Source organism: Miniopterus schreibersii (genome assembly GCF_964146895.1).
Source record: "Miniopterus schreibersii genome assembly, chromosome: 2".
NCBI lineage: Eukaryota > Metazoa > Chordata > Mammalia > Chiroptera > Miniopteridae > Miniopterus > Miniopterus schreibersii.
The window spans coordinates 20,942,438-20,961,944 of record NC_138102.1 but is presented as its reverse complement, the minus strand read 5'-3'; the positions used below and the strand labels follow the sequence as shown (position 1 = coordinate 20,961,944).

At 35.8% G+C, this 19,507-nt stretch overlaps 1 protein-coding gene across 1 annotated transcript in view; it reads right to left on the bottom strand.

Annotated features, from left to right (window-relative positions):
• Positions 1-19,507, bottom strand: part of LOC308553630 (disintegrin and metalloproteinase domain-containing protein 32-like) — a gene marked incomplete at both ends in the record, with an annotated part of 127,527 nt that overhangs the window by 31,259 nt on the left and 76,761 nt on the right. The window contains 2 exons of the mRNA XM_081129653.1: positions 11,144-11,339; positions 15,193-15,285. Of these exons, the coding sequence (XP_080985779.1) occupies positions 11,144-11,339; positions 15,193-15,285 (289 nt within the window). The remainder of the gene's footprint in view (positions 1-11,143; positions 11,340-15,192; positions 15,286-19,507) is intronic.

Sequence of the window (19,507 nt, the reverse complement as noted above, 5' to 3'; positions counted from 1 at the left end):
TACAGTTCACTGTAATAGGGAGATCAGATTGATATATACAAACTCCAAACTGAAACAGAGTATTCAGAGGACCAGTGGGAGCTCAGGTACCCATCTCCATCTACATATCTACATTTTAGGCATTTGGGAAGTTTGGGAAACTGAGTTCAACGGGATCTCCTGTTAACATAGGCAATCTTACAGACACTTTAGAAGCAATCTATTACCATTCATGAGTTCACACACACTAAGCTCCTTGAACAACCACTTTGAATACTTGTAGTATCTACCAAATAATTCCTGAAACTTCTTCTTGATCTTGGTCTCACTTTTATGAGGTTCTACCATAGCACCATTTTCTTTTTAGTTCTAAGACACTTCATTTTTACCTCAAATACACTAGTACTATCTTGAGATAGCCACAGTTCCTATACCCCTTGTATCTATCACACCAACCAATGCACTACCCTCAAAGAAGTTATCTAGGGGTGAAAGACATCCTCAATACTGGAATGGTAAATGTGCGACAGATTTTGAGCCTAGGAGTCTGGAGTCAAATATTGACTAAAGTGACTCTCTGAATACTAACATTCAGAAAATAATTTATGATATGGAATTTTGACACCTTGATCTCTCTTGGTAAGATTATTCTGTATATTTTGTCAAGAAATGGGTGAGCAAACTCTACTAAGCTAAGAAAATACATTTACCTCTCTCCCATTTAAAATAATCTGTTGAGGAAAAATGAGATCAACAGATGGCAGAATAGGAGATGCCAGCGTTCATTCCCCATCCCCATACACAAAAACTACAGAGCTATCCACAAATGAAAATAGCCCTGGGAGGGCTCAAGAGCACAATTAAAAACCTACAGCAACACAGTGGAGAAAAAACAACAGTGACAAAAGGAGAATAACTGGACAGAAAGGATCACTGGGGAGCTCAAGGGAGTGGAGACACTGAGAGACAGCTAGGCACAAAGGATGAGTACTGCCAGTATGAGCCATGCAGCAGATGCCACCACAGTTCCCAGTGGCCTCCTCTGCAGAGGACACTGGCAGACTTTGCCACTGAGGACCTCAACAATCCCTGAGACAGCTGTGGGCTCCCCATAGCTTTTATAGTCAAGGACCCCAAAATGTTCACTGGGGCATATCCCAGAAGCCTGCTCCACAGAAAACACTAGCAGGTTTTGCCACTGAGTTAACCAATAGTCATCACCACTGCAACCCGCTCACCCACTATGGCTCCCCACCCAGAAAGAGCTGCTGCTGTGCTGCCCCAGGACCAGTGCTGTCATGCCCCCAAACACTGGAGATGCCCCACACTGGAGTTACAGTGCTCCACATGCAGCCACATCTCAGGCACCAGGGCCACTGCCCGAGTGTTATCCAAACCCTAGACTCTGGATCCTCTGTTGCTTAATGAGCATACATTTTCCAGTCCCTGCCTCCATGGATGCTCCATGTGCACCCGTGCCTGTGACAAGAGAGCCACTGCCACCCTGGGCTAGCCAGCAGCCCAGACCTTGGTGTGCTTTCACTTCATGAGTGCCCATGCACCCCTCAGCCACACTGATGCTCCACAGGTGCCTGTGCATCAGACACCAATGCTATCAGCACCTTCAGGAGGGTACCCACAAGCTCGATCAGCTGCAGAGGAATCCCCTGGCTACGGCATCCCCCCAAGGAGAGAGGTCAGGAAGCCCCCAAACCCTCTGCCACTGACGAACCCAACAGCCCTCACCCTCGCCCTTTGGCCATTTGAGGACCCCTGTGATCTTGGGCAGCTCTGACCTAGCTGAAGGAGCTGCACAGAGGCTGGGCCACTGGCACTGCCCCAAAGCTGGAATCTCCACACCTCAGTGAGGTAAAAGTATTTCCCTATCAAAGCCAGTCCATAAAGTCTGGAAGAGGTGACTGTTCCATCAAATATGCAAACAATGCAATGCTTCAAGAAACACACACAAAATCAAGAAATAAGTTAAAATTTTCATCATTAAAGATTTTTTTGTTGTTGTCAAATGCTTTTTCTGCATCTATTGAGAGGACCATACCATTTTTATTGATTATTTCTTTAAATAAGCTTTCTGCTCCCTCTCCTCTTCTCATTCTGGAGCTACTATAATTCACAAGTTGATTCTTTTGATGGTATCCATGAATCACATAGGCTTTCTTCACTCTTTTTCTTTTTTTCTCTTTGTTCTTCTCTAACTGGATAATTTCAAATTCCTGTCTTTTAACTTGGATTTTTTTCTTCTGCTTGGTCCATTTTCCTATTGATTCTCTGTTGCATTTTCGACTTCATTCATTGTATTCTTCAGCTCCAGGATTTGTGTGTGTTTTTTAAAATAATTTCTATCTTTGTTAAACTCATTTTGCTCATGTATTGTTTTCCTGATTTTGTTGAACTGTCTTTCTGTGTTTTCTTGTAGCTTACTGAGCTTCCTGGAAACAGCTATTTTGAATTCATTTTCATTAAATCACAGATCTCCATGTCTTTAAGACTGGTTACTAGAAAATTATTGTGATCCTCTGATTGTGCCATGTTTCCCTGATTTTTCATGCGCCTTGAAGTTTTGAGTTACTGTCTTCACATTTGAAGCTGCAGGAACCTTTTTTCTTTACTGCCTTCATGAGAGAAACACCTTCCTTCAGCCCCGCCTGGGATTCTGAGGCTTTTTCACACCTTCTATGGATACAAACGTTCCAACTCCGCTTGCTCCCTTTGTGGTAGAGTTCTTAAGCTTGTATGACTTCTCTGAATCCTGCAATGCACCAGGCTGAGGGCTGGCAGACCTCCTTTTGCTTTACCATGCGTGCCACTAAAGCTCTCCAATGCTTCCAAATTCACATTCCCCCTCCCCCCCAAAGATATGTTGTAACTTCTCCACTGGAAGCCTGGACTTCCACAAAGGCTCATTCATCCATTGCTGATTGCATAAGACAACACCTTCCAGACACTGCTGGACCTTGGCTGAGAGGGGCAGGAGCTAGTTAATGGGCCACTGAGGGTCCACAGCCAGGATCTACATGCTTATTGCCCAATTCACAGGTGGGTGAGACACTTTCTGGGTCCAGTGGTGTATGGTACTGAGTCACACAGCTCCCACAAAGACATTTTTATCCATGATGGATTCCAAATTGTTATTATTGAGGGGAAATGATGACATCTTATTCAGTCATGTTCTGATACCACTCTTCTTGTCAAATGCTTAATTTAGAAATAATACCTGTTACCAAAATTCTTAGAAAATAGAAGAGAAGGGAGCATATTATACTCATTTTATGAACAGAGTATAATTCTCACATTAAAACCTGACTAAAAATTTACAAAAAAGATTGCAGCTAATATACCTCATAAACATAAACAAAAATCCCTAACAAACTATTAGGAAATCATATGCAACAATATAGAAAAAGGATAACATATAATGGGTTTTTCCTAGAAATGTAAGTTTTCATAAACCCTGTAAATCAATTAATATGATATAGCATATTAACAAACTATTACAAAAATATAACCATCTCAATAAATGTGGAAAAAACATTTGAAAAATTCATCACCCATTTTTGACATACACTAGAAATAGAAGGGAATTACTTCAACCTTATGAAGGACCTTACAAAGGACTTCAACCTTATACTCAGAAAACACCCATATCCAACATAATACAGCTAACATTACACTTATTTAACAAAGTGTAATATTGAATGCTTTCCACCTAAGATAACTAAAACATGGCATGTTTAACTAATTTCTTACTACTTTCATTCAACATTGATCTTAAATAGTGGAACACAGAAAAATAACTGAATGATGTACATACTGGAAAATAGAAAATAAAACACTCATTTTTCTCAAAAGACATTGTGTATTGTGTATTTGTGTAGAAAATCCAAGAAACTAAACAGAAAACAACACTAATAGAACTAGTAAGCTACGTATTACAGGCCATTGTCAAACTCTGTGATATGTAACTTTTTAGACTAAAAAGCATATAATCAGTTTGCTTCCATCAGTAAATTTCATATCATCTTTGTCATATATGCTCATCTTTGTCAGCATTTGTATAGAAGAGAATAACTCTGATGTTACCAGGCACATATACACCATGTGTTGTAAATTTTTTATCTTTTACTGATTGATTCATCCTGAGCAAGTGCTCTAAATTCTTATAATATTTTTGTCTTAAATTGCACACCTACATCATAGTACAGTTCCATATTTTCTTATGTCCATGTGATATCACCTCACACCTGTCAGAATGGCTATCATCAATAAATCAACAAACAACAAATATTGGTGAGGAAGTCAAGAAAAAAGAACCCTCATGCACTGTTAGGATTGCAAATTGGTTCAGCCGCTATGGAAAACAGTACAGAAGTTCCTCAAAAAAACTAAAAACAGAACTACCTTATGAGTCAGCAATTCCACTCCAAAGAAATCCAAAGAAATCCAAAACACTCATTCAAATAGATATAGAAACCCCTATGCTCACTGCAGCATTATTTACAACAGCCAACTCAAGTGCCCAACAATAGACAAGTGGATAAAGAAGATGTAGTACATATACATTACCAATGGAATATTGCTAAAAAAGAATGAAATCTTACCATCTGCAACAACATGAATGAACCTTGAGGGTATCATGCTAAGTGAAATAAGTCACACAGAGAAAGACAAATACTACAAGATTTCACTTATATGTGGAATACACAGAACAAAACAAAAATTCAAGCAAAACAGAAACAGACTCATAGATACAGAGAATGAACTGATGGTTTCCAGATGGGAAGGGAGCCAGGTGACTGGGTGGAAAAGGTGAAGGGATTAAGTACAAATTGGCAGTTACAAAATACTCACATGGATATAAAATACAGTATAAAAAACATAATAAATAATGTTGTAACAACCACGTATGATGCCAAGTGGGTACTAGGCTTAGCATGTAAATTATATAAATGTCTAACCACTATGCTATACACCTGAAACTAATATAAATAATACTGAATGTCTGAAAATGAAAAACAAAAAAGATAGAAAAGACCCAGTCGTCTTCTAATAAATAATATTCACCCATGACTATATGAATTGATAAAAGTCTCATAAATCTCTTTAATCTCACTGCAATATTTAAATAAATATTAGTGACATTTTTAAAGTTAAAAATAATTGGAAACATGCCAAAAGAAATGCAAAAGCATGTGAAAACTTAAGTCCCACTGGTAAACAACTACAGATTTATATAAAACCATAATAATGATGTATAAATTAATTTCACTGTAATATGAAAGTTAGAATAATAAAAGTTGTTTATATTTCCATTACATGACATGAAAAGAAGCAAACTCTGACTAAAAGAACAGCAAGTATGTGGAGGGAGAGTAACAGTGTAGGTTTTTTTAATACAATCGAAGTTAAGCTATTATCTTCTTAGATAGTTACAAGATGTTTATGCAAGTCTCAAGCTAATGGCAAAGAAAAAAAACACATATGATACACAAAGGAGAAAAAGAAAAGAATCAGATAAAATCATCACCAATAAAATCATCAAGTAACAAAAAAGAATGACAGGAAGAGACTATAAAACTGTAAAACAGACATAAAACCATAAATGATATGGAAATAGTAAGTCCTCACCTAATAATAACTTAAATTTAAACGAATCAAATTTCCTAATCAAAAGGCACAGACTAGTTAAATGGATAAAAACAAAAAATAAAAAAGATCCAACTATATGCTGTCTACAAAAGGCCCCCTCTTTGGATTTAAGGACACACATAGGCTGAAATGAGGGGATGATACATCTTCAGTGGTACCCAAGGAAAAGCAGAGATGACTGTGCTTATATCAAACAAATGGACTTAAATTACAAACTACTTCTAGACACAAAGAGATTCATGAAAAAAGAAATTACCACCCAGGAATACTTTAATTAACAAACTTGTCCTACAGAAACTAAGGTGAGATAAAGATTTTCCTTAATAAACAAAAGCTAAGAGAATTGATCACCATAAAACCTGTTTTACCTTACAAGAAATGCTAAAAGGAGTTCATCAGCCTGAAATGAAAGAAGCTAATCAGTAATACGAATATATGCAAAATGCTAGAAAAGGCAAAGCCACACTCAAAAGACTCTTAAAGACTTAGAAAGAGAACAACAAGAAAACCCCTGAGTAAGTAGAAGGAAGGAAATAGTAAAGATCAGCTCAGAAATATGACATAGAGACTAAAAAATTAAAAAAATACAAACGATCAATGATGCCAAGAGCTGATTCTTTGAAAAGATACACAAGATTGATGAACCTTTAGTCAGACTCATCAAGAAACAAACAGAGAGGACCCACCCAAATAAAATCAGAACTGAAAGAGGTGAAGTAACAACTCACCCAACAGAAATACAAAGGATTGTAAGAAAATACTGTGAACAACTATACGCCACCAAGCTGGACAACCTGGAGGAAATGGACAAATTCCTAGAGAAGTACAAGCTGCCAAAACTCAATGAGGAAGAGTCAGAAAACCTGAAAAGGCTGATAACCACTGATGAAGTTGAAGCAGTAATCAAAAAACTCCGATCACACAAAGGCCCTGGCCTGGATGGCTTCACAAGGGTGGTTTGCCAAACATTCAAAGAACTAACACCTATCCTCCTCAAACTATTCCAAAACATCCAAGAGAAAGGAACACTTCCAAGCTCTTTTTACCAGGCCAGCATTATTAGCCTAACTCCAAAACCAGATAACGACACTACAAAGAGAATTACAGGCCAATACCCCTGACGAACACAGATTCTAATGTCCTCAAGAAAATATTAGCAAATCGGATACAGCAATATATTAAGATCATGCATCATGACTCAGTGGGATTTATTCCAGGGATGCAAAGCTGGTACAACACTCGCAAATCAATAAATGTGATAGATCACATAAACAAACTGAAAGACAAAAACCACAAGATCGTATCAACAGACCAGAAAAAGCATTTGACAAAATCCAACACCCATTTTTGATAAAAACTCTCAGCAAAGTGGGAATAGAGGGATCATATCTCAACATAATAAAAGCCATATATGACAAACCTACAGCCAACATCATACTTAATGGGCAAAAACTAAAAGCATTTTCCCTAAGAACAGGAAAAAGACAGAGATGTCCACTTTCAACAGTCTTATTCAACATAGTACTGGAAGTCCTATCCACAGCAATCAGACAAGAAAAAAACATAAAAGAAATCCAAATTGGAAAGGAAGAAGTAAAACTGTCATTATTTGAAGATGACCTGATATTGTACATAGAAAAATCCTAAAACTCCACCAAGAAACTACTACTTTTAATAAATGAATTTTGCAAGATAGCTGGATACAAAACTAACACCCAGAAATTGATGGCAATTTTATATACCAATAATGAACTATAAGAAAGAGAAACTGAAAAAAAATAACCCCATTTACCACTGCACTAAAAACAATTAAGATACTTAGGAATAAACTTAACCAAGGAGGTAAAAGAACTGTCCTCGGAAAACCTCAGGATGTTGCAAAAAGAAATAGAGGAAGATATAAGCAAGTGGAAAAATATACCGTGTTCATGGATTGGAAGGATTAACATCATTAAAATGTTCATACTAATCAAAGCAATCTATAAATTCAATGCAATATCTAATAAAATACCAATAGCATATTTAACAGATCTAGAACAAACACTTCAAAAATTTATATGGAACCAAAAAGACCCTGAATAGCCCCGGCAATCTTGAGAAAGAACAAAGTTGGAGGGCTCACAATACCAGATATCAAGTTATACTACAAAACCGCTGTAATCAAAACAGCCTGGTACTGGCAAAAGAACAAACATATAGACCATTGGAACAGAACAGAACCCAGAAATTGACCCAAGTCACTACATTTAATTAATATTTGACAAAGGAGGCAAAGGCATACAATGGAGTAAAGACAGTCTCTTTAATAAATGGTGTTGGGAAAATTGGCCAGGTACATGAAATAAAATGAAACTAGACCACCAACTTAACACCATACACAAAAATAAACTCCAAATGGATAAAAGACTTAAATGTAAGTTGTGAAACCATAAAAATCCTATAAGAAAACATAGGCAGTAACACCTCAGACATCTCTCATAGCAATATGTTTGCCAATACGTCTCCTAGGGCAAGAGAAACAAAGGAGAAAATAAACAAAGGGGCTACACCAAAATAACAAGCCTCTGCACAGCAAAAGAAACCATCAACAAAACGAAGAGAGCCCAATGTATGGGAGAATATATTTGCCAATGACACCTCTGATAAAGGTTTAATATCCAAAATATATATGGAACTCATAAAACTTAACAAAAGGAAGAGAATCCAATTTAAAAATGGGCAAAGGACCTAAATAGACACGTCTCCAAAGCGGACATACAGAGGAACAAAAGACATATGAAAAAATGCTCAAAGTCACTAATCATCAGAGAGATGCAAATTAAAACCACAATGAAGTATCACTTCACACCTGTCAGAATGGCTCCCATCTACAAATCAACAAACGACAAGTGCTGGCAAGGATGCGGAGAAAAGGGAACCCTGGTACACTGCTGGTGGAAATGCAGACTGGAGCAGCCACTATAGAAAGCAGTATGGAGTTTCCTCAAAAGATTAAAAATTGACCTGCCATTTGACCCAGTGATTCCATTTCTAGGAATATATCCTAAGGAACCCCAAACACCAATCGCAAAGAACTTATGCACTATGTTCATAGCAGCACAATTTACAATAGGTAAGGTCTGGAGACAGCCCAAGTGCCCATCAGTAGATGAGTGGATAAAAAAGCTGTGGGACATTTACACCATGGAGTACTATGAAGCTGTAAAAAAGAAGGATATCTTACCCTTTGGGAAAGCATGGATGGAACTAGAGAGTATTATGCTAAGCAAAATAAGCCAGTCAGAGAAAGAGAAGTAACACCTGATCTCACTCATATGTGGAATCTAATTAACAAAATAAAATGATAAACAAAATAGATCCAGAGACATAGAAGCAGGGACCAGACTAAGGAATCTCAGAAGAAAGGTAAGGGTTGGGGAGTGGGTGGAGAGAGATTAATCAAAGAACTTATATGCATAAATGCATAACCCATGGACACAGACAATAGTATGGGGAGGGCCTGGCAGTGGGGCAGATGCATGGTGGAGGTGATCAATGGGGCAGAAAAAAGGGTAATACTTTCAACACTAAAGATAAATTTTGTTTTAAGAGTCAAGATAGTAAAAGTTGGCAAGGATATGGGGGAAATGGAACATGTGCACTGTTGGTGGAAATGTAATCTGGCACAGAAACTATGAATAACAGTATGGAGGTTCCTCAAAGAGTTTAAAAATATAACTAACATATGATCCTACAATCCCACTTCCAATACACTTCATATCCAAAGGCAATGAAAACATGATCTCAAGAGTTATCTGCACACCCATGTTCACTGAAGCATTATTTGTAATAGGCAAAATATTAAAACCACCTAAGTTGATTTCACAACTGTCAGAATGGCTACCTCAACAAATCAACAAACGACAAGTGCTGGCAAGGATGTGGAGAAAAGGGAACCCTACAGTTCCCTGAATGGAAGAACTGGTAAAGAAAATGTGATATATGCATACATACATGCAGTGGAATATTGTTCAGTTATGTGAAAGAAGGGAATCCTACCATTTGCAGCGACATGAATAAAATATGTAGGCATTAGGCTAAGTGAAATAAGTCAGAAAGGGAAAGACAAAAACTCTATATCACTTATATGTGGAATCTAAAAACACCAAACTCACAGAAACAGAGAATAGAGTGGTAGTTACCCTGGGCTGGGAGATGGGAGAAAAGGAGAGATGTTCATCAAAGGTACAAACTTCCAATTATAAGATTAATAAGTTCTAAGAATTTAATGTAAAGCATAATGTCTATTATGTACTTGAAATTATATACTGGAAAGTATATTACATAGTTGAAGGTTGTTAAGAGTGTAAATTTTGAATGTTTTCACCACACTCACAAAAAAATGGTAATTATGTGACACAATGGAAGTATTAGCTAATGTTATGGTGTTAATCACTTTACAATATATGAGAATCAAATCAACACATTGTACACCTAAACTTACACAATGTTATATGTCAATTATATCTCAATAAAGGTGGGGGTGAGGGAGACTTAAACGTGAGACCTAAAACTATAAAACTCCTAGAAGAAAACATAAGAAAAAAGGTCTTGTACAGCGGTACAAGCCATAATGTTTTGAATATGATACAAAAAAAACAGACAGCTAATGCAAAAATAGATAAGTGGGGCTGCATTAAACTGAAAGACTTCTCAGCAAATGAAACAATCAATACAGTGAAAAGAAAACATAGAATAAGAGAAAATATTTGCAAATCATATATCTGATAAGGGGTTAATCTCCAAAATATAAGTTACTCATATAATTCCATAGCAAAAACAAATAATGGAATTTTAAAATAGCAAAGGACCTCACGAGACATTTCTCAAAGAAAGACATTAAAGAAGTCATCAGATATATGAAAAGGTGCGCAACATCACTAATCATCAGGGAAATGCAAATCAAAAGCACAACTCACACATTTTAGGATGACTATTATCAAAAAATATATAACCTTTAGCAAGAATGTGGAGAAAGGAAATTTTTGTACACTGCTGATGGAAATAAAATTAGTACAACTCTTACGGAAAACAGCATATAGACTCCTCAAAAATTAAAAATAAACTGCCTTATAATACAGCAATCTCATTTATATAAATACATATATATACTCCATGTGACCAGTATTACATTCTATGAGGCCAGTATTACATAGATATATATATGTAATGGACATGTTAACTAGCTAAATTGTGGCAATTATTTCACAATATATATGAACTTCAAAACATCAAATCACATACCATAAGTATATGCATTTTAGTTCTCAATTATACCTTAATAAAATTTTAAAAAATAAAAATATACACGTTAAACAGAATAAAGAATTTAAATTTATATATATTTATATATAACAAATATAAACATATGAAATATAAATTATATATAATTGCCCACTGTCTTGGTAATGTTAATAAAATATTGAAGACAAACTATTCAGATGTTACAAAACAGTATTACCTTTTCCAAATATCGATTCACAACGTGCATCAAGATCATGGCATTGTCCATCATAACACGTATAATTTTTGTTACATTCACGTCCATTGAGTATAGTTATATCAGGAGGACAGGCTCCTGAGCTTCCATTACAACTTTCAGAAATATCACATGCAGAATGCGCAGATGGTCTGCATTGCAAACCTGACGGTAGAAACTAGTAGAAATTAAAATATAAGAAAATAAAGCATTATATATAAGATTGCTGTGTTTATTAATGTTTATTTCAAAATTGTGTTACTTTCATTTATAGGTTGATGATCTATATATTCATTAATGTCTCTTAATATCTTCTATTAAAGTATTATGCTAATTATATTGAAAAACATGAATGTTATTAACTATAACAAGAGATAAAACATATACACAAGGAAAAGTATAACACAACTATGGTGTGATGAGAGCCAAGGTTTTTCTTGTTTTGGTACAAGGAAGGAAAAATCACTTTTAGCTTGTGATAATTATTCCTTTCAGGTGAAAATACTATAATTTAGACAATTTTCAAATAAAATATAGTTACTAAACCACTGGTTGGTAAATATGGAATATCTGTAATTGCAGTCTTTCTCCTAAATTATCCTATAGTTAATTAACACTTCCACATATAGAATGCTAAAAATTTATATAAAGAATCTTAAGAGGCCATCTATCTCAAATTTCTTAATTGATGGTTTCCAATGTGAGTAGTAAATATTCAATAAACTTTTGTGGAACTGAAAAAAAAGATAAAAGATCAGAGGTAAGGATAGAGTCACATGGTAGGATTCTAGGTAAAAATAACATAAAACTGTGTCAGTGAAGGACAGTAAAGAACACAGAACCCATGTTAGATAGTTCAATAAAGGGATTCTCATATGAAGAATTTGTTACAAATATATGGAAAGAACTAAAGGGGAAATGGGAGGGGAGTCAACATCTTTACCATATAAATTAAAATGTTATATTTAAGACAAGTGATCTTTGAATAATAAATTCATAATTTAAATTTTGTGCTAACACAGCATTTGAAAGAGTTACTTCTAGTGAGTTTTATTATTTATACATTTATGAAAATCTGTTGTGCCTTTCAATTACATACCTACAGACACCTATCACAATCAGTAACATTTTTACTTGTAAAATGCAAATGTTGGATAAAGTGAATGAAAATAACCCCTTTTAATGCATATTTTTCTATATTGAAGGATTCTACAACAGCTCTCAATCAAGGTTTAAAAATAACAACATCAAGTTAGGGAGAATAATGGCATTAGAAAGAGGCCTCAACATCCCACTAAAATTCACAAAATTAGAAACCTGATTCTGAATTAGTATCTTTCTTTAATTTTATTTGAAAGATCATTTATTTGACTTACAGCTACAGGTCTAAGTATTCTAAAGAATCCCACACATGGAAGACTCCCAAGCTAATTTTACGAAGCTAGCATTATCCTAATTCCAAAACCAGATAAAGACACTACAAAGAAAGAAAATTACAGGCCAATATCCCTGATGAACATAGATGCTAAAATCCTCAACAAAATACTAGCAAACTGAATCCAGCAATACATTAAAAAGATCATACACAATGACCAAATGGAATTTATTCCAGGAATGCAAGGTTGGTACAATATCTGCAAAAAATAAATGTGATACACCACATAAAGAAAATGAAAGATAAAATCCAAATGATCATATGAATAGATGCAGAAAAAGCATTTGATAAAATCCAGCATCCCTTTATGATAAAAACTCTCAACAAAAGTAGGAATAGAGGGAACATAACTCAATGTAATAAAGGCCATATATGACAAACCCATAGCCAAAATCATACTTAATGGGCAAAAACTAAAAGTGTTTCTCTTAAGATCAGGAACAAGACTGGGATGTCTGCTTTCATCACTCTTATTCAACATAATACTGGAAGTCCTAACCACAGCAATCAGACAAGAAGAAAAAATAAAAGGTATACAAATTCAAAAGAAAGAAGTAAAACTGTCATTATTTGCAGATGACATGATGCTGTACAGAGAAAAGCCTAAAGACTCCATCAAAAAACATTAGAACTGATCAAGGAATTCAGTAAAGTAGCAGGATACAAAATAAATATCCAGAAATCAGTTCTATTTTTATACACCAATAATGAACTATCAGAAAGGGAAACTAAAAAAACAATACCATTCACAATTGTTTCGAAAAGAATAAAATACCTAGGAATAAATGTAACGAAGAATGTAAAAGACCTGTACTTGGAAAATTATATGACACTGAAGAAATAAACTGAAGAAGATACAAGTAAATGGAAGCATCTGCCATGTTCATGGGTAGGAAGAATTAATATCATTAAAATGTCCATACTACCCAAAGCAATCTACAGATTCCATGCAATTCCTATCAAGATACCAATGGTGTATTCCAAAGAACTAGAACAAATATTCCAAAAATATATATGGAACCACAAAAGACCCCAAATAGCCACAGCAATCTTGAGAAAAAGAAGAACAAAGTTAGAAGAATGACGCTACCTGATATCAAACTATATACTGCAAGGCCATAGTAATCAAAACAGCATAGTACTGGCATAAAAACAGACATATAGATCAATGGAACAGAACAGAGAGCCCAAAAATAAACCCACACCTTTAGAGTTAATATTTGACAATGAGTCAAAAACACACAATGGACTAAAGGTAGTTTATTCAATAAATGGTGTTGGGGAAATTGGACAGATACATGCAAAAAAATGAAACTAGATCACCTTCTTACACCACACACAAAAATAAACTCAAAATGGATTAAAGACTTAAATGTTGAACTCAAAACCATAAAAATCCTAGAAGGAAACAGGCAGTAAAATCTCTGACATTTCTTGTAACAATATTTTTTCTGACATATCTCCTCAGGCAAGGGAAACAAAACAAAACAACAACAAAAACATATGGGACTACATCAAACTGAAAAATTTTTGCACAGCAAAGGAAACTTTCCACAAAATACAGACACAACCCTCTGAATGGGAGAATATATTCACCAATACATCTAATAGGGGGTTAATATGAAAAATTTATAAAAGAATTTATAAAAATAACAAAAAAACACACCAAACAATCCAATTGAAAAATGGGCAAAGGACCTAAATAGACACTTCTCCAACGGGGACATACAGATATCTGGCAAATAGACATATGAAAAGATGATCAAAGTCACTAATCTTTAGAGAAATGCAAATTAAAACCACAATGAGATATCATCTCACATCTGCCAGAATGGCTATTAAAAATAAATCAACAAACAAGTGTTGGTGAGGATGTAGAGAAAAGGGAACCCTTATGCACTGTTGGTAGGAATCCACATTGGTGCAGCCACTGTAGAAAGCAGTATAGTTACCTCAAAAAATTAAAAATCTAACAGCCTTATGACCCAGCAACTCCACTTCTGGGAATTTATCCAAAGAAAACCAAAACACTAATTCAAAAGAATATGTGCACCCTACGTTCACTGTGTTACTTACAATAGCCAAGAATTAGAAGCAGCCCAAATGTCATTCAGTAGACGAGTGGATAAAACAGCTATGGTACATTTACACAATGGAATACTACTTGGCCAAAAAAAGGGGAAAAAGTTTACCCTTTGTAACAGCATGGATGGACCTGGAGAACATTGTGCTAAGTGAAACAAGCCAGTCAGAGAAAGACAAGTACCATATGATTTCACTCACATATGGACTCTAATGAACAAACTGAACTAACAAGCAAAACAGAGACAGACTTATAGGTAGAGAACAGGCAGACAGCTCTGGTGGGTGGGGGGGGGGGGGGGGTAAAGGGATTGAGCAAAAAGGAACAAAAAGGGAGAAAGAACTCATAGATATGGACCACAGCTGGGTACTGTAGGGGAGAAAGAGAGGGTGGAAGTGGAAAGGGGGATATGGGGGATAAATGGTGATGGAAAAACAAATATAAAGGGGGAAGAATAAATCCTAGACATGATTCATTATATACTTGGATGATATTAACAAACTTAAACCTTACTTTACAATTTTTGCAGCATAATCCTGAATCACATTGTGATCCTGCTTTCAGCAAACAAGTTTGAGGATCACAACAGCTGGAAGGTCCACATTGCTATTAATGAGTGGAATACAAATACAAACACATTATAACATAATATAAACTTTGGTAGGAGTTATATTTACAGAGCTTTTGAGCTTTAAGAAAGGATATGAATCCTGTCAATATTTACAGATTTTTGCATCTCCAAACAATTAAAATACTAAGGTACTTCAGGTCAAAACAGAGTAACTGGAACCCCACTAATTCTTAATCATCTAGAATAATGGGCACAATATATAGAACTACTTTCTTCAGAAACTGGATAATAGTAACAGAGAGTAGAATAGTAGTTACCAGTGCCCAGAGAGTGGGGGAAAGAGGGAAATATCAATAAAAAAATGCAAATTCATTTATAAAATGAATTAGTTCTGAGAAACTAAATAAAGCATGATGACTCCAGTTAACTGTAATAGATTATACACTTTAATTTGATAAGAGGACAAATGACGCATTCTCAGCACACACACAAAATTTGGTAACTGTGTGAGGTGATGAATACGTTAGTTTGTTGCAATCACTTCACAATGGATATATATATCAAAACACCATGCTGTACACTTAAATATATACAATTTTTATTTGTCAATTATACCTCAATAAATCTGAGGGGAAAAGGTGTGTAGAGTTTAGGCCCACTACAAAGTTAAAGAAAACGGTCCCTAAGACTTCCCTTGCTTTTCACACTAATCACCAGTTCATTGGAGTCCCAAAACCACCCTCAGGTTTGATAATTTACTGGAAGAACTCACAGATCTCACTGAAAGCTGGTATATTCACAGTTATGGTTTATTATATAGAAAGGATACAAATTAAAATCAGCCAATAGAAAAAGCACCTAGGACAGGATCCAGGAGAAGCATTAGTTCACCCCATGGAATTATAGACAAACTACTTTCACCCCATGGAATCATAGACAAACTACACTCCAAGCACTGATGTGTGACACTTCTTTATTCATTCTGTGAGGCCAGTATTACCCAAATACCAAACCCAGTTAAAGACTTAAGAAAGGAAAATTATAGACCAATATCTCTCATAAACATGATGCAGAAATATTCACAAAAAATAGTAAATCAAATCAAACAATGTATAAAATACATGCACCACAACCAAGTGGGATTTATCAATTATGCAAGACTGGTTCATTGGTTCATTATTCAAACATCAATTAATAAAATCTATCACATTAACATGCTGAAAAAGAAATATCATATGACCGTAACAACTGATACAAAAAAAGAACCTGACAAAATACAACTTTCACTTATTGTACAAAATGTTAGCAAAACAGAAATAAAGGAAATCCTTCTCACTCTGAAAACAAACATCTTCTTAAAAAGTCTACAGCCCTGGCCAGTGTGGTTCAGTGGTTAGAATTAGGCTAATGCTGGCCTGGTAAAAAGAGCTTGGAAGTGTTCCTTTCTCTTGGATGTTTTGGAATAGTTTGAGGATAGGTGTTAGTTCTTTGAATGTTTGGCAAAACACCCCTGTGAAGCCATCGGGGCCAAGGCTTTTGTGTGATGGGAGTTTTTTGCTTACCACTTCAACTTCATCAGTGGTTATCAGCCTTTTCAGGTTTTCTGACTCTTCCTCATTGAGTTTTGGCAGCTTGTACTTCTCTAGGAATTTGTCCATTTCCTCCAGGTTGTCCAGCTTGGTGGCGTATAGTTGTTCACAGTATTTTCTTACAATCCTTTGTATTTCTGTTGGGTGAGTTGTTACTTCACCTCTTTCAGTTCTGATTTTATTTGGGTGGGTCCTCTCTGTTTGTTTCTTGATGAGTCTGACTAAAGGTTCATCAATCTTGTGTATCTTTTCAAAGAACCAGTTCTTGGTATCATTGATCGTTCGTATTTTTTTTTATTTTTTAGTCTCTATGTCATTTATTTCTGAGCTGATCTTTACTATTTCCTTCCTTCTACTTACTCTGGGCTTTTCTTGTTGTTCTCCTTCTGTCTTTAAGTTGTAGGGTTAGAGAGTTTACTAGAATTTCTTTTGTGTGTGTGTGCGTGTGTGTTTTCAAGTAGGCCTGCAGTGCTATGAACCTCCCTCTCAGAACTGCTTTCATTGTGTCCCATGGATTTTGGGTTGTTGTGTGTTCATTTGCTTCCAGGAAGTTTTTTATTTCTTACTTGATCTCTTTGGTAACCATTCATTGATTAATGACATGCTATTTAGCCTCCATGTGTTTGAATGTTTTTGAGTGTTTTCACTGTAGTTGGTTTCTAATTTCATGCCATTGGGGTCCTAGAAGATGCTTGATATGATTTCAATCTTCTTGAACTTGTAGAGACTTGTTTTGTGTCCTATCATGTGTTCTATCTTTGAGAATGTTGTATGTGTACTTGAGAAGAATGTATATTCTGCAGCTTTGGGGTGGAATGTTCTATAAATTCAAATAAAGCCATTTGATTTAGTATGTCACTTGGGTCACTGTTTCCCTGCTGATTTTTTTGTCTGAAAGACCTATCCAGTGAGGCCAGTGGGCAGTTAAAGTCCCCTACTATGACTGTGTATCTGTCAATATCTCCCTTAAGTCTTCCAGAAGTTTTTTTAAAAAGTTAGGCGCTCCTATATTGGGTGCGTATGTTTATCAGGGTTATATGTTCTTGTTGGATAGGTCCCTTTAGTATTATGTAGTAACCTTTCTTGTCTCTCACTCTGGTCATCATTTTGAAGTATATTTTGTCGGATGAGTATTGCTACCTCAGCTTTTTTTTGTCATTTCCATTTGCTTGGAAAATTTTTTTCTATCCCTTCACTCTCATCCTGTGTGAGTCCTTTGTTCTAAGGTGGGTCTCTTAAAGACAGCATATATTTGGGTCATGTTTTCTTATCCAGTCAGCAACCCTGTGTCTTTAGATTGAGCATTTAATCCATTTACAATTTAGGTTATTATTGATAGGTACTTATACATTGCCATTTTAATTCTTTATGCCTATGTTTCTCTTTCTCGCTTTTTCTACTTCTTATACAGCAGTCCCTTTAATATTTCTTGAAATGCTAGTTTGATGGTGATAAACTCCTTTAGCGTTTTTTTCTCTGGGAAGCTACTTATTTCATCATCTATTTTGAATGATAGCCTTGCTGGACAGACTAGTCTTGGTGTCAGAAATCTGTTTTGCATTACCTTAAATACTTCATGCCATTCCCTTCTGGCGTGCAGTTTCTGATGAGAAATCAGTTGACAGCCTTATGGGAGCTCCTTTGTAGGTAACAGATTGCTTTTCTCTAGCTTCCTTTAAGATTCTCTGTCTTACATTTTTGGCATTTAATTATGATGTGCCTGGGTGTGGGCCTCTTTGGATTCTTCTTGCTTAGGACTATCTGTGCCTCCTGAATTTATGTGACTTTTTCCTTCACCAGGTTAGGGAAGTTTTCTGACATTATGTCTTCAAACAGGTTCTCTAACCCTTGCTTACTTTGTACATCTTCTGGCACTCCTATGATGTGAATATTGTTACATTTTATGTTGTCCCACAGCTCCCTTGGACTGTCCTTGTGTTTTTCATTTATTTCTCTTTTGGATCTCTGACTGATTTTTTCCTACCATCTTCTAACTTGCTGATCCGATCCTTAGCTTCCTCTAATCTGCTTTTTCCTTCCAATGTATTCCTTATTTCTGCTATGTCATTCTTGATTTCCTTCATAGTTTCCCTCTCTCTTCTCAGCATCCATCCTTACAATAATTATTCTGAACTCTGTATCATATTGTTATCGCCATTTCATTTAGCTCTTTTTCTGGAGTCTTCTCTTGTTCTTTCATTTTGGATTTTTTGTCTCCAACTTTGGCTTATTTCTATATATTAGGTAGATCTTCTATTAGGTAGATTCTGTCTTTTTGGCGGGTCTCTGGTGCAGGGGAATGTCAGACACTGTGACTGACCTTGAGTACCCTGTATGGAGCCATCAACAACCCATGGATTTCTGTTCCCTCTGTTGGAGCTAGGTGCATTTGGACAGGACCAAGATGCACATCAAAGTCTGCTTTTCCAAGTCTGGGGTCCAGAAGCAAATCAGGCAAAGACTGAAAGCACTGAGAGGTCCACCTCTGCCTGCAGGCTCATTGATCTTAGTCTCTTAACGAGCATCAGGTTGTAGACCATAGTAAAGCATAAACTCCACAGGCTGGTGTGAGCTGTTTTCCAGTGGGTGGGGCAATTGCTTCCCCTCTAAGCAAAAGCTGCCTGGCTCACCAAGGTCTGCCTGAGAAAAATGTTCTCTGCAGTATGGG